At 44.6% G+C, this 16,234-nt stretch overlaps 1 protein-coding gene across 2 annotated transcripts in view; it reads right to left on the bottom strand.

The window, feature by feature from the left end:
- The window catches only part of lars2 (leucyl-tRNA synthetase 2, mitochondrial), a 38,982-nt gene that overhangs the window by 8,974 nt on the left and 13,774 nt on the right, over positions 1-16,234 (bottom strand). For both annotated transcript variants that reach the window (XM_031787041.1, XM_031787040.1), the window contains 8 exons: positions 14,750-14,857; positions 13,761-13,920; positions 12,337-12,441; positions 11,059-11,174; positions 10,563-10,846; positions 5,766-5,864; positions 2,137-2,274; positions 1,769-1,872 (listed from right to left, as the gene is read on the bottom strand). In XM_031787041.1, coding sequence (XP_031642901.1) covers positions 1,769-1,872; positions 2,137-2,274; positions 5,766-5,864; positions 10,563-10,846; positions 11,059-11,174; positions 12,337-12,441; positions 13,761-13,920; positions 14,750-14,857 — 1,114 coding nt within the window. The remainder of the gene's footprint in view (positions 1-1,768; positions 1,873-2,136; positions 2,275-5,765; positions 5,865-10,562; positions 10,847-11,058; positions 11,175-12,336; positions 12,442-13,760; positions 13,921-14,749; positions 14,858-16,234) is intronic.

The following is a 16,234-nucleotide window of genomic DNA, read 5'->3' as shown; positions in this document are numbered from 1 at the left end:
ATCAGGAATTTGTTAAAGCACCTTTGGCAGCAATTACAGCCTTGAGTCTTCTTGGGTATGACACCACAAGCATGGCACACCTGTATTTAGGGAGTTTCTTCAATTCTTCTCTGCAGATGCTCTCAAGCTGTCAGGTTGGATGGGGAGCATTGCTGTACAGCTAATTTCAGGTCTCTCCAGAGAAGTTAGATCGGGTTCAAGTCCGGCCATTCAAGGCCATTGTCCCGAAGCTACTCCTATGTTGTCTTGGCTGCGTGCCTTGGGTCGTTGTCCTGTTTGAAGGTGAACCTTCATCACAGTCTGAGGTCCTGAGCACTCTGGAGAAGGTTTTCATCAAGGATCTCTCTGTACTTTGCTCCGTTCAGATTTTCCTTTATCCTGACTAGTTTCCTAGTCTCTGCCTCTGAAAAACATCCCATGATATCGCCACCACCATGCTTCACCGTAGGGATGGTGCCAGGTTTCCTCCAGACGTGACACTTGGCATTCAGGCCAAAGAGTTCAATCTTGGTTTCATCAGACCAGAGAATCTTGTTTCTCATGGTCAGAGTTATTTAGGTGCCTTTTGGCAAACTCCAAGCAGGGGGGTTGTGCCTTTTACTGAGGAGTGGCTTCCGTCTGGCCACTCTACCATAAATACCTGATTGGTGGAGTGCTGCAGAGACGGAATAGTCTTGGTGATTCCAAACTTCTTCTATTTAAGAATGATGAGGCCACTGTGGTCTTGGGGACTTTTTGGTACCCTTCCCCAGATCTGTGCCTCGACACAATCCTGTCTCGGAGCTCTACAGACAATTCCTTCAACCTCATGGCTTGGTTTTTGCTCTGACATGCACTGTCAACAGTGGGACCTTATATGAACAGGTGTGTGTACCTTTCCAAATCATGTCCAATCAATAGAATCTACCACAGGCGGACTTCAATCAAGTTATAGAAACATCAAGGATGATCAATGGAAACAGGATGCACCTGAGCTCAATTTTGAGTCTCATAGTAAAGGGTCTGAATACTTACGTAAATAAGGTTCCTGTTTTTTTATTTCTAATACATTTGCTAACGTCTTTAAAAAACTGTTCTCAGTTTGTCATTATGAGGTATTGTGTGTAGATTGCTGAGGATTTTAATTTATTTAATCCATTTTAGAATAAGATCTGAATACTTTCCGACGGCACTGTATCTCCTTATTTTAGGAATTAAACCATCTCCATATACTGTACTTCCAGAAATGTTTTAAACTGGTACAGGGGACCTTCAGACAAGTCTGTCTCAGCTTTCCACAGAGGCGTGAGCTTTCCACACACACACACACACACACACATTAGTGTGTAGCCCCAAACCGTTCGGACGCTACAGACAGAACTACAAGACTTCCGATGAGTCTTGTGAGGCTTGTGGTCGTCCTAGAGCAAAATGGAGAACACCACTGTGTTCGTAAGAGTCTCATCGTAGAATGGTCATAATAGTTTGTAGGCTAAACTGTTTGGCTGCTACAGATGTTTTTGTGAGAAGACTGATTCTCGGGATGTCTCATGGTCTGACAAACACCGCGGGAGCTCAACCACTTTTCACCACAGATGCATGTTCATTTGATTTCCGCGGGGACGCAGAAATTGTAGGCTAAGGGTTAAGACGGTGCTCCTCCATTCCTTCTTCTAGGACCTGACCAGGAAGAACTTCTGAGCAACCTCAGGAATCCATCTGTGAGGGATGTCTACTAACTCTAACCTGTGAATGCAGGCGTGTAAAGTCCCCACCCTGCTGTGCCCACCTGTGAAGTCGATATCGTCTCTCTTCAGGTACTGTCCGCTGTCTGCAGCTCTAAACGTCTGGCCCTTGATGAGGCCCTGCACCAGCAGCTTCTTGAAAGGCTCCCTGGAGTGGACATTCAAAGAGCTTACATTTTTTACATGTTATTTCTGCAGGGGATAATTATACAAACGTTACAAAGACATTTTGGCAATGGTGCCTTCTTCAGTTAGCTTCCACTTACTTTTAAGTGGACATTTTCACTTGATGTCAATGGGAGACTAAGTGAAAATTCAGTTTCATTGGAAGTTAGGATTCACCCCTAAGTGGGTTCAACCTTTTGGCAGAATGGTTCTATTGATATCAACTAGTGAACAATAGTTGTTGTACCTGTGTCCAACTAGGCCCTGATCCCTACAGAAATGACTGAGGAAGCGTGCATAGTACAGGTGCATAACAGCATGCTCCTTCCCCCCAATGTACACGTCCACTGGAAGCCAGTGGTCTGCCAGGGAGCGCTCAAAAGGCCTGGGGTGGAGAAAGGGGGGCACAAGTTAGTTTGAGTGAAATGAACTGTTATCACTCCATTTTATATTTGGTGTTTTCTGTCTTTGTTATTTTTGAAACTTTTTTTTTAACAGTATAGTGAGATAATAATCATATTCATGGGAAGGGATTCACCAATATAACAAGTAGCTCAACTATAGAAGCTGTTATAGTAAATACAACTACATCATGTGTAAGGTCTTTGATATTATGTGTAGATATATCCTCTAGGGGGCAGACTGGGCTTTTTGCAGGCTAGCACAGGTAGCTACTATAATAACATCTATCCCACAAGTCAGACGAGGGGCATCCTCCTGAAGGCACACACACACACACACACACACACAGACGCAAACATAAATGTATATGCTGATGATGAGTAATCAGAGCTCAGAGAGGAGAGGTGAGGTAACCCTCCCTCTCAGATAGATCCTTCAGATAGGAATTGTCTGGTTGTAGATCTGACAAAGTCACCAGACAACAATGAGGAAGAGGATGGAAGATGTTAGATTGGCCAGATAGGAAAACACTGTACCTCAGCTCAAAACTCCTAATGCTACTTAGGTAATGCTATATCACTCTGTGTGTGTGTGTGTGTGTGTGTGTGTGTGTGTGTGTGTGTGTGTGTGTGTGTGTGTGTGTGTGTGTGTGTGTGTGTGTGTGTGTCACCTTACACAGTACACACAGTCCTCTCTGCCAGTGGATGATGTCTCAGGATAATTGAACTGGCTAAGCGAATTAGACTCACTGGGCAGAAAATGACCTACCCTCCCTGTATCCTGGTGTCAGGCCAAAAACACGTGCACACGCACACCCGCACACACAAACACACTAACCTCTTGGTGGCCCCCACCCTACCAAAACCTCAGCCCAGGCCACAGCAAGCCAACAGGATGTGCAAACAGTTTAATTGCTTTTTCAGTTCTGGCATAATCTGCCCAGCTAAGAAATAAAAGAGGGAGAGGCCAGCACCCTCTTAAAGCAGCTTAAAGCAGGGTAAATCCATTTGAATTCAATCCATTTTTGACAGCATCCATTTTGATTTGTTTCAAGCAGACCACCATAGTCCCTGTGCCCAAGAAAGTGAAGGTAACCTGCCTAAATGATTACCGCCCTGTAGCTCTCACGTCAGTAGCCATGAAGTGCTTTGAAAGGCTGGTCATGACTCACATCAACACCATCATCCTGGAAACCAAAGACCCACTCCACTTCGCATACCACCAACTACAGATCCACAGATGACACAAATCTCAATCTCAACCTCAATCGCACTCCACACTACCCTTTCCATTCAGGCCAAAGAGTTCAATCTTGGTTTCATCAGACCAGAGAATATTGTTTTTCATGGTCTAAGAGTCATGTGCTTTCATGTACCTTTTACTGAGGACTGGCTTCTGTCTGGCCACTCTACCATAAAGGCCTGATTGGTGGTGCTGCAGAAATAGTTGTCCTTCTGGAAGGTTCTCCCATCTCCACAGAGGAACTCTGGAGCTCTGTCAGAGTGACCATCGGGTTCTTGGACACCTCCCTGACCAAGGCCCTTCTCCCTTGATTGGTCAGTTTGGCCGGGCGACCAGCTCTTGGATGAGTCTTGGTGGTTCCAAACTTCTTCCATTTAAGAATGATGGAGGCCACTGTGTTCTTGCGGACCTTCAATGCTGCAAAAATCTTTTGGTACCCTTCCCAGATCTGTGCCTCCACAAAATCCTGTCTCGGAGCTCTACGGACAATTCCTTCGACCTCATGACTTGGTTTTTGCTTTGACATTCAACTGTCAACTGTGGGATCTTACATAGACAGGTGTGTGCCTTTCCAAATCATGTCCAATCAATTGAATTTACGACAGGTGGATTCCAATCAAGATGCAGAAACATCTCAAGGATGATCAATGGAAACAGGATTCACCTGAGCTCAATTTCAAATCTCATAGCGAAGGGCCTGAATTCTTATGTCAATAAGGCATCTGTTTTTGATTTTCTTACACATTTGCAAACATTTCCAAACACCTGTTTTTGCTTTGTCATTATGTGGTATTGTTCGTAGATTGATGAGGATTTTTTATTTATTTCATACATTTTAGAATAAGGCTGTAACGTAACAAAATGTGGAACAAGTCAAAGGGTCTGTATACTTTCCAAAGGCACTGTACATTGTAGCTCAGAGCATATTTCACATCATCTGAGGTTTCTGTGCTGTGTCAGCCATCGGTTGACCACAAAATACTCTTGAATAGTACTATAATAATACTAATAAATGGTGGATTTCATTTCATTTCAAATCATAGAAATAGAATTCATAGAATGGACCAATTTCTTCAGACCACTGCAATTGAGCTTTTAAACATGACTTACTACCACAAAGATGACCGCCCATTTTAGTACATTTATCAACCAAAACATGACACCCATCCTGTATTCAAGAGCATGTTGTGTCTCAACCGATGGCGGGCACAACACAAAAACCTCAGATGATGTCAAACAGGGTCGAAGATACAAAATATGTGAATATCAAAAAAATTATAATAATACAAAATAAAAAAAGAATTCCATAAATTATAAAATAGTTTGACAACCCTGTTTGTAAGCTTTAAAATGATATCAATCTCAACTGTTTATCTTTCCAGTGATGAGTACTTGGATGTCTCCTGGTATTGTGCCGTATACAACAATGAGTCAACTTTGAGCACCTTTATCTCAACTGTTTGGGCATTCAGGTCCAAAGTGTCACTTTCTGATCACTTCTACAAATGGGAAAATATGTATGTAAGGTTTTGTTCGAATCAAAAGGGGTGCTGTCAAAATGTGATTGAATTTAAATGGATTTACCCAGCAAGGTCAGTGAAGCAAAGACAAGTCCTGCCTTTGGGAAATGAATCTCTTTTGTTAAAGCTCTGGATATCGCCACCGCCCCAGCAGCTAACGGCCAGGAGTTTATCATCTCCATCAGCAGGGAATACAAGTTAACGGTATGAGTGCGTGTTTGCGTGTGTATGAAATTGACTGTTTGAGAGGAAGTGTAAAAGGGTGTGCTGATGTGTGAGTGGAAAAAACATTTGTCAGTGATTAAATGGACAATGCATATTACATTTGTAATATTTGTCTAGATTCTAGTTGTCTACAAAACAGATGTAACGTTCACTCGTGGAGAGTAGATTACCTTAAGGTGACTTTTGTCTCTACTGCGGTTTCATTTTGGAACAGTCCTAAAAAATAAAAATCTCTAATCTTTTTTTAAATCAGTCAGTACCAGGTCCTACAACACTCCCTCTCCCGCTCTCTATCCCTCTTTCATGTTGTAGGAACTGGTACTGACTGATTTAAAAGTAGAGATTATATTTTGGGGGGATAGGAAGATAGATAAAACAAACAGAGCGATACTACAGACAGGGGAAGAGAAAATCCCAGGTCACCCGTCTTGGTTGTGGGGGTCAGTGTATCTCACCTGTCTTGGTTGTGGGGGTCAGTGTATCTCACCTGTCTTGGTTGTGGGGGTCAGTGTATCTGAAATAGTACCAGGATGAGTCCACAAACGTGTCCATGGTGTCGGTCTCCCTTCTGGCCGGCCCTTTACACCTGATAAGACACAACAGGAGAGAGAGGTCAAATAGAATCAGAACAAACTTTATTTAAAGTGCATTTAAACACTGCATCAAATGTAACAGTTAGCGCTTCAATCTCATTTCTGCAGGAGATACCGCTGGAGGGAGATATGACTCCAAATGTCAAACACAGTATAATGATTGAATATGACACAGCTCAAGTCTTAGTGGATATTTTGTCATGTCGCTACAGTAGCTAGCTGGTTTGAATCACCGTTTCTTATTCGTAGTGACACATGAAAGAGGTAAGAGTGCAGTCATTTTAGAAATGATAAACGTCTACCCCATTGTCCTATTGTGAAATTACTTTTGTTAGTTTCGTTTTGTTAGTTTAGTTTGTAGGCATAAAGTGTCCAGAGGACTGGCCTGTGTATCTAATGTGAGCTGGAACCATCTGTCTGTGGAGGTCATGTCCCGTAGGAGATGCCACAGTGAGGCTGGAACCACTACACTACACAGCCATCAGATCCTTGCTCCTGTGCCCTGACTAAATAGCACTGCCAGAGGGACACAGAACCGGCCAGCACCATGCCAGCTTGGTGTGTGTGTGTGTGTGTGTGTGTGTGTGTGTGTGTGTGTGTGTGTGTGTGTGTGTGTGTGTGTGTGTGTGTGTGTGTGTGTGTGTGTGTGTGTGTGTGTGTGTGCGCCAGCTTGGTGTGTGTGTGTCTGCTGGAAGTGCCATCCCAGGCCCTTTTCATCCAATCCAAACAGAGCTCTCTGTACACACTGCTCATCTGTCAGCCTCACTGAGAGAGCAAAACAGGACACTCGCAAAGGCGATTGACAAAAAAATTAACTATTTTTTGTACCTACTTTCAACATGCACACTGGAACTGTTTAATGAGTCTCCATAGAATAGAACCACCCAGTCAGAATCACCATGCCAGGAAGACCATCAGCAACACTAGAGAAGAACACTACAGCACCCAGTCAGAATCACCATGCCAGGAAGACCATCAGCAACACTAGAGAAGAACACTACAGCACCCAGTCAGAATCACCATGCCAGGAAGACCATCAGCAACACTAGAGAAGAACACTACAGTACCCAGTCAGAATCACCATGCCAGGAAGACCATCAGCAACACTAGAGAAGAACACTACAGCACCCAGTCAGAATCACCATGCCAGGAAGACCATCAGCAACACTAGAGAAGAACACTACAGCACCCAGTCAGAATCACCATGCCAGGAAGACCATCAGCAACACTAGAGAAGAACACTACAGCACCCAGTCAGAATCACCATGCCAGGAAGACCATCAGCAACACTAGCGAAGAACACTACAGTACCCAGTCAGAATCACCATGCCAGGAAGACCATCAGCAACACTAGAGAAGAACACTACAGCACCCAGTCAGAATCACCATGCCAGGAAGACCATCAGCAACACTAGAGAAGAACACTACAGACCCAGTCAGAATCACCATGCCAGGAAGACCATCAGCAACACTAGAGAAGAACACTACAGACCCAGTCAGAATCACCATGCCAGGAAGACCATCAGCAACACTAGAGAAGAACACTACAGCACCCAGTCAGAATCACCATGCCAGGAAGACCATCAGCAACACTAGAGAAGAACACTACAGCACCCAGTCAGAATCACCATGCCAGGAAGACCATCAGCAACACTAGAGAAGAACACTACAGCACCCAGTCAGAATCACCATGCCAGGAAGACCATCAGCAACACTAGAGAAGAACACTACAGCACCCAGTCAGAATCACCATGCCAGGAAGACCATCATCAACACTAGAGAAGAACACTACAGCACCCAGTCAGAATCACCATGCCAGGAAGACCATCAGCAACACTAGAGAAGAACACTACAGCACCCAGTCAGAATCACCATGCCAGGAAGACCATCAGCAACACTAGAGAAGAACACTACAGCACCCAGTCAGAATCACCATGCCAGGAAGACCATCATCAACACTAGAGAAGAACACTACAGCACCCAGTCAGAATCACCATGCCAGGAAGACCATCATCAACACTAGAGAAGAACACTACAGCACCCAGTCAGAATCACCATGCCAGGAAGACCATCAGCAACACTAGAGAAGAACACTACAGCACCCAGTCAGAATCACCATGCCAGGAAGACCATCATCAACACTAGTGAAGAACACTACAGCACCCAGTCAGAATCACCATGCCAGGAAGACCATCAGCAACACTAGAGAAGAACACTACAGTACCCAGTCAGAATCACCATGCCAGGAAGACCATCATCAACACTAGAGAAGAACACTACAGCACCCAGTCAGAATCACCATGCCAGGAAGACCATCAGCAACACTAGAGAAGAACACTACAGCACCCAGTCAGAATCACCATGCCAGGAAGACCATCAGCAACACTAGAGAAGAACACTACAGCACCCAGTCAGAATCACCATGCCAGGAAGACCATCAGCAACACTAGAGAAGAACACTACAGCACTCAGTCAGAATCACCATGCCAGGAAGACCATCAGCAACACCCTCACACTTTTACTCTGAAGGTGAGATTACCCCTCTTCACAACCAACCAAACACACACACACAGACACACACAATAATAAGGCAGAGGGGTTGCTTAGCAACAAGGCTAAGGTGTAGCAGGTTAATACCCAGGTGCCATTTCATGAGATCAAAATGCACCATCATACCAAAGAGCCTTTCATGACAAAATAGCGAAATACATTTTAAAAAACAGAAGAGGCATTATAGTATTCCAAGAATTCCATGTGGCTGCACACTGCTCTCCTGTGGTTTTCCCTCTCTTTTCCAGATCAACCATTCAGGGTAAAAATTATTGTCATTTGACAGACAGACAGTTTCAGACTCCTGGGGGGGCTGTGATTGCCTGGACACGTGCGATCTATGACTATGGTTCTGACCAGTCCCACTGTATATAGGGCGATTTCAGGAATGACAGAGTAGCAGAGCTACAATTCTAACCAGATAGCAAAATGAAACTGAAATTGCATTGCGGGTGTGTGTGTGCCAGATTGGGGAAGTATCCCCTCAAACAGATGTGGCATCAGAAGCAAGAACAATTTAGTTCCTTACTGTAATAGTTTTGCATTAATAAGCTTTTTTCTCAAGGAAGAATTTATCTAGGACATATGGGAGTGAGGGACCTAATTGGAGGGATATGTAACATGGTAACTAGCTGCTATTGGCAGAGAGGTTTGGAACTCTCTTTGTTATTGGTCTATTAACTTATACCGCCTGGTGATGTCACCAGGCAAGCCAAAACGGGAATCAAAAACACTATCCTGGTGTAGCAAGCTAGCTGGACTAATTACACACAGGGTTCAACTGAGGGGCCAATTCACAGCAGTAGGCAGACAGGGAGCAGAGACAATATCAGCGGTGGAGGAAATGACTTCTCAAGGACGAGACAGACAGATAAAGCTCCATCTCCCCCACCATCTCTCATCAAACACCTTCTGTACACTCCACCCGATGGTTAATTGGACATGATCATTGAGTTAAGAGAGTGAATTTCCTCTGACGCTGTCAACAAGAGATGGAGAGACAAGGAAGAGGAGGAAGAGGAGGAGAACGTCTCTGGCTATAGCCGTGAGACCAGACGACCCCATCTCTCTCTCTGTATGACTGTCTGGCTGAGCTGTTGAAACAGCATTTCCTAGTTACTGTACCACAATTCCATGTCCAATCATGGAACTATAATGTTTTTCAAGGAGCAATCTCCCCTGAAGAAATCCTATGATGGTGAGGGTCTTGGTCATGAAAAGCTGGGTTTGCACGGTGGGCCTTGGCCAATAGTAGTGCACTATATAGGAAATAGGGTGCCATCTGGGATGCAACCGCCGTTTAACGAGCAGCAGGGAGCATTTTCACACATTTCACTGACAGTCACCGTCTGCCTGTCTCTGTGTCTGTGTGTGGTGGGGGCATAGACATGCCTGGCATGTAGGCCTCAGCTGGTTTATATAACCACGGTGACATCTGTCACTCATTACATAACCCTGGTGCCATGTGTGTGTGTGTGTGTGTGTGTGGTGGGGGCATAGACATGCCCGGCATGTAGGCCACAGCTGGTTTATATAACCACGGTGACATCTGTCACTCATTATATAACCCTGGTACCATGTGTGTGTGTGTGTGTGTGTGTGTGTGGTGGGGGCATAGACATGCCCGGCATGTAGGCCACAGCTGGTTTATATAACCACGGTGACATCTGTCACTCATTACATAACCCTGGTCCCTGTGTGTTAAAAACTAACCCGTATTCATATCCTCAACACACAGTGGTTGAATCACTTAATCCTGACTCTTAGTACAGGTAGAAAAAGGGGGAACTGATTGAGTACAAAACTGAAAACATCGGAAATAATTGCCTGAACCTAAGAGCAAGAGAGAGAGTCGCTGACTAACCATTGAGAAAGATATACGACCTTGAAAAAAAGATTGGATTTTAATATAAGTGGAATAAAGTGAATTCCATCACTAATGTCTGTGAACTAGCTATGAACTTCCAATCCAACTGACAGCACCAGCATTCATTTTCAAACTGAACTGACCGGATGGCATAAGATTCTGACCCAGGCTGATGGGTCCTGGTCAAGTGCAGTGCCCTACATAGGGAATAGAGTGCCATTTGGTATGCAACTGAAGTGTTCTCACGCCTCACTCCGTGTCAGTGTGTTCTCACCTGGGACAGGTACAGCTGATCCAGTCATCAGCGTGCTCCAGAGGGGATGCCCCCTTCCCCGTGAGGGACGGTAGTTTGGGGAGGGTGACTGGAAGTTGCTCCTCAGGGACTGCCACAGGACCACAAAACCCACAATGCACCATGGGGATGGGCGTGCCCCAGTACCGCTGCCGGGAAATCAGCCAATCCCTGAGCTTGGTGCTGGTCAGGTGGCCGCCCACTTTTCTCTCTCTGGCCTTCTGGGTGATGGAGTCAAAAGCATCCTCCCTGCTGAGGCCTGTGAACTACACAGAAGAGGGGGATGGGCGGAGAGAGAACAGGATGACAGTTTAGAAGCTCAAACACACGTGAATTCAACAAAACTCAACTATTGCCGATACTTCATTCAACCATAAATAAGGTTCTTCCATTAATAGCCATAAAACAATGTGAAATGCTGGTTTACTGGTAACGTTGTGTAGAGTAACAGTTTGTGTTGCTGTGTGTCCAGACAGACCTCAGCAGAGTTGATCAGTGTGTGTCCTCCATCCTCCTGGCTCTTCAGGACTGGGCTCCAGCTCAGACCCAGAGCCCTGGCCACAGAAGCATCCTCCACACGGCTGTCAGGGATACCTGCCAGGGACACACACATGATACATTTGTCACACACACTTGCACACCACCATGTCATTTTATAACACTAATTTCCTGCAATTCTACACATTTTGCAATAGAGTGGAGGCAAATTTTTGCACTTTTTAATATGATAACTGATAAACAATGAGCCCCACCGCGGTCGTTAATTCAACCTTGCTTACTATAACTTTAGATAACTGGGCGCAAGACTAACTTACCAAACAAAAAACATGGGCTAATTGAGTGACTGCTGATGCACAACCAAATTTCGAAATTGCACCTTATGTATTCTATTATTCTAACTCTCAACAGTGATGTGAGACCCCAACTGAGTTGAAATTGCTCCAAGGTCCTACAAAAAAAAGAGGTGGCCGTGTGTTGCTGGATTACGGCTAGTTCCTCATGGGTATTGCCTCCTTGTGGACTCGTGGAGTCAGACAAACACCCAAAGCACCAAGCAGGGAACTCCTTCTAGAGAGTTAAATGTGATTCATTAAATTTTCCAGGGAAAGGCTAAATGTGATTCATTAAATTTTCCAGGGAAAGGCTAAATGTGATTCATTAAATTTTCCTAGCCACCGTGCTTCTACAGTGCTCGCTGTTTGGGGTTTTAGGCTGGGTTTCTGTATAGCACTTTGTGACATCGGCTGATGTAAAAAGAGATTTATAAATACATTTGATTGATTGAAATTGGATTAAAATAGAGAGACGAATAAAAGCACAAGAACAAAAGCTCAGAGGTCAATAATACACAGTGAGAACATGCTGTATGTACAAGCCATGTGGACCTTCAAACCCACACACACATCCACGTACCGATGACAGTGTCTAGATGACCTTCAAACCCACACACACATCCACGTACCGATGACAGTGTCTAGATGACCTTCAAACCCACACACACATCTACGTACCGATGACAGTGTCTAGATGACCTTCAAACCCACACACACATCCACGTACCCATGACAGTGTCTAGATGACCTTCAAACCCACACACACATCCACGTACCCATGACAGTGTCTAGATGACCTTCAAACCCACACACACATCCACGTACCCATGACAGTGTCTAGATGACCTTCAAACCCACACACACATCCACGTACCCATGACAGTGTCTAGATGACCTTCAAACCCACACACACATCCACGTACCCATGACAGTGTCTAGATGACCTTCAAACTCCTGCTTGCTGGAGATCACCAGGGGAAGTTCCTGACCGGTAAATAGGTTGTGGGCGGTGACCTCTGTCAGGCAGTCTGGGGGGGGGTCAAAGGTCAGGAGTCAGCAAGGGAGAGCTTCTCCCCTGGTGCCTCATTATCAACAATCAGAGAGAGAAGATAAAGAGAGAGAGAAAGAGAGAGACAGCATGACAGAGGGAGAGAGAGAGAGAGAGAGAGAGAGAGAGAGAGAGAGGGGCCAATAGATAGTGAGAGTGAGAGAGGTGGGGTAGTGAGAGAAAGAGAGAGAGTGAGACAGATGGATAAAGAGAGCGATTCAGGGGAATCCCAATTAAAACACACAGAGGCAACAGGAGAAGAGCAGGAGAGCAACACATACAGTTGAAGTCAGAAGTTTACATACACCTTAGCCAAATACATTAAACTCAGTTTTTCACAATTCCTGACACTTAATCCAAGTTAAAATTCCCTGTCTTTGGATCACCACTTTATTTTAAGAATGTGAAATGTCAGAATAATAGTACCTGAAATAAATAACACAGAAATTTTCCATTCACACAAAAAGCTTATTTATCTCAGATTTTGTGCACAAATTTGTTTACATCCATGTTAGTGAGCATTTCTCCTTTGTCAAGATAATCCATCCACCTGACAGGTGTGGCATATCAAGAAGCCGATTAAATGTCATCATCATTACACAGGTGCACCTTGTGCTGGGAACAATAAAAGGCCACTCTAAAATGTGCAGTTGTGTCACAAAACACAATGCCACAGATGTTTCAAATTTTGAGGGGTCGTGGAATTGGCCTGCTGACTGCAGGGATGTCCACCAGAGCTGTTGCCAGAGAACTTATTGTTAATTTCTCTACCATAAGCCACCTCAAATGTTTTATAGAACCAGCCTTAGGCCACGTGTATGGCGTCCTGTGGGGGAGCGGTTTGCTGAATGTCAACATTGTGAACAGAGTGCCCCATGGTGAAGGTGGGGTTATGTTATCGCCAGGAATAAGCTAACATAAGTGCATTTCATCGATGGCAATTTGAATGCACAGAAATATCATGAAGTGATCCTGAGGCCCATTGTGAGGCCCATTTCTTTTAAGGTATCTGTGACCAAGAGATGCATATCTGTATTCCCAGTCATGTGAAATCCATAAATTAGGCCTAATAAATGTATTTCAATTGACTGATTCCCTTACATGAACTGTAACTTAGTAAAATCTTTGAAATTGTTGCATGTTACATTTCTATTTTTGTTCAGTAAAATGTGCCATTGAGAGTTACAATGGGCCACATACATTAAATACACTAAATATTTACTGTAAGCCACTATGGATAAAAGTGGCACTTAAAAAATGACCTCAGACTACCAGGTCTGGACAGTGGTTCCTTCCTACCTCTGCCTGTCTGCAGGACTCTCTCCAGGGCTGAGCGGACTGGGCTGGTACCATGCAGCAGTCTGTGGGAGGGGACAATGGACAGGTAGGCAGCCCCAAACACTGCCTCTGGGCTGGAGGTGTAGCCTGCTAGAGTCTCCCCTGTCTCCTTCCCATTCACCTTCATGGAGGGAAGGATAGAGACACACACACAGTTTATGGATAAATACATGACAGGATAGTAACTTGGTTACATTTAGTTGTTGAGCAGGGTAAAGGAGGATAGTTAAAAAACGAAACAACACTAGTTGGTAAGAAAAAAAGAAAAAACACTGTAGTATGCAATATTTAGCAATGGATTATGTTTTAACGTTAATCAGTTAACATACCTGACAGAAACTAAATTGGCACCAAAAATACAGAATCAGTCATTTAGTACAGAACACCCTTGACAATGTTAAAGATGTAATGGGACTGGTTCCTGCTTCCCATCTACAAAACCACTGCTGGCACTACTTTTAATTACCCCACTCTGCCTGGTTCTGACTGATTTATGAGAACCTCACACACACACACACACACACAGAGAGAGAGAGTCACAACCCACCTTTACCAGAAATTTGATTACAATTTTAATAAGGAAGGAAGGCATCAACCTAATACATTTCCTCCGTCTGTTGCAAGGAGTTCTGTGACTGGGGTGACTGGAGATCACAATAGGCTTTTAGCAAAACCATTTTAGAATGTCAATACTCTATTCAACATTCTAAAAGTGCATTTGGATAGTTCAATGGAAATAAACACAGAGCCCCACAGTCACTATGTTTGATTAAATTGCTGCTTGCAGAGAGACGACTGGTGCTGCTAGCTGAATGAGAATGATGTAGCAGGGGAGAATCTCAGAGCTAATCCTAGAATACCTTCAAATGTTTATACCTGGAAGACTAAGTAGTCGAAACTAAACCAGGATGGACTGACAAGAAGGAACAGATGAAAGATGTGAGTCTAACCTTGAGGTGAAAGTCGAAGTAGCAGCCGGTGCAGTCTCCAATCCAGTTGGCCTGCATGGCCTTGACCCCGTACCACTCTGGCAGTTCCGCCAGGGCATCCAGGAGGGGCTGGGAGAGAGAAATACATCATAAAAAATGTTAAATCATATTGATGCTAAATAAATCATAAAGATGTTATATCATATTGTAATGTCAGATGTTTAAGTTTAAGTCCCAGATCAGCACATCATTTACTTCTCCTCTTTACCCTGAGAGGCTCTTCCAAAGCTCAGCCAATCTCCTGGCACAATACCACAGTCTACCTCGTCTCACATCATGTAGTCAAAGAGGGATTTTAGAAATCATGACCTCCACATGCCCTACTTTTGCGTTTATCGCAAAGCAAATCGCTCATGACTCAACAACAGTTTCATAACGAGAGAGAGAGAGAGAGAGAGAGAAGAGAGAGACAGAGAGAGAGAAGAGAGAGAGACAGATAGAGAGACAGATAGAGAGAGAGATAGAGAGACAGAGAGAGAGAGAGAGACAGAGACAGAGAGAGAGAGAGAGAGAGAGAGACAGACACAGAGAGAGAGACAGACAGAGAGAGAGAGAGACAGACAGAGAGAGAGAGAGACAGACAGAGAGAGAGAGACAGACAGAGAGAGAGAGAGACAGAGAGAGAGAGACAGACAGAGAGAGAGAGAGACAGAGAGAGAGACAGACAGAGAGAGAGACAGACAGACAGAGAGAGAGACAGACAGACAGAGAGAGAGACAGAGAGAGAGACAGACAGAGAGAGAGACAGACAGAGAGAGAGACAGAGAGAGAGACAGAGAGAGAGACAGAGAGAGAGAGAGACAGACAGAGAGAGAGACAGAGAGAGAGACAGAGAGAGAGACAGAGAGAGAGAGAGACAGACAGAGAGAGAGAGAGACAGAGAGAGAGACAGACAGAGAGACAGACAGAGAGAGAGACACACACACACAGATTTTTAAAAGGAAGCTATGCATAACAACAAGGAGCAGGCCAGAAAGTCCCAGCTGGGTTCCGCTTCTATCTGAATGGAGAATATAAAAAGGCAACAGCACCAATTTGATATACTTCTCCCCCACTATCACAACCCATTACCAAGCCACCCTCTGAGATCTCTACCCAACATACTGTAATAACACCAATAACAGCAATACAACCAATACTAACAATGGCGATTAGGATGATTGTAATTGCAGTGTGTATCAATGTTATTTCACTGCTTCTCAAGCATGGATGGATGGAGAGCGAGAGAGAGAGAATGAAAGACAGAATCTGAGAGAGTGAGAAAGAGATGGGTGTCCTGCCATAAATGCTGGTGTCTTTGTGTCAGTCAAGCAGCCTAGCAACAACGCCAGTGTGAGCGTACAGCCTGCCCACCTCGAGGTGTCACAGCGATGTCACCAAGAACAGACACCCGCTGAGGGGAACGGAGGTGAGGTGGTACTCTGCTCAAACCATGAGAAGAGAAAA

The sequence above is a fragment of the Oncorhynchus kisutch genome, linkage group LG13, assembly GCF_002021735.2.
Source record: "Oncorhynchus kisutch isolate 150728-3 linkage group LG13, Okis_V2, whole genome shotgun sequence".
NCBI classification, from domain to species: domain Eukaryota; kingdom Metazoa; phylum Chordata; class Actinopteri; order Salmoniformes; family Salmonidae; genus Oncorhynchus; species Oncorhynchus kisutch.
The sequence above is the reverse complement of the archived record's forward strand: the minus strand, read 5'-3'. Positions and strand labels throughout refer to the sequence as shown.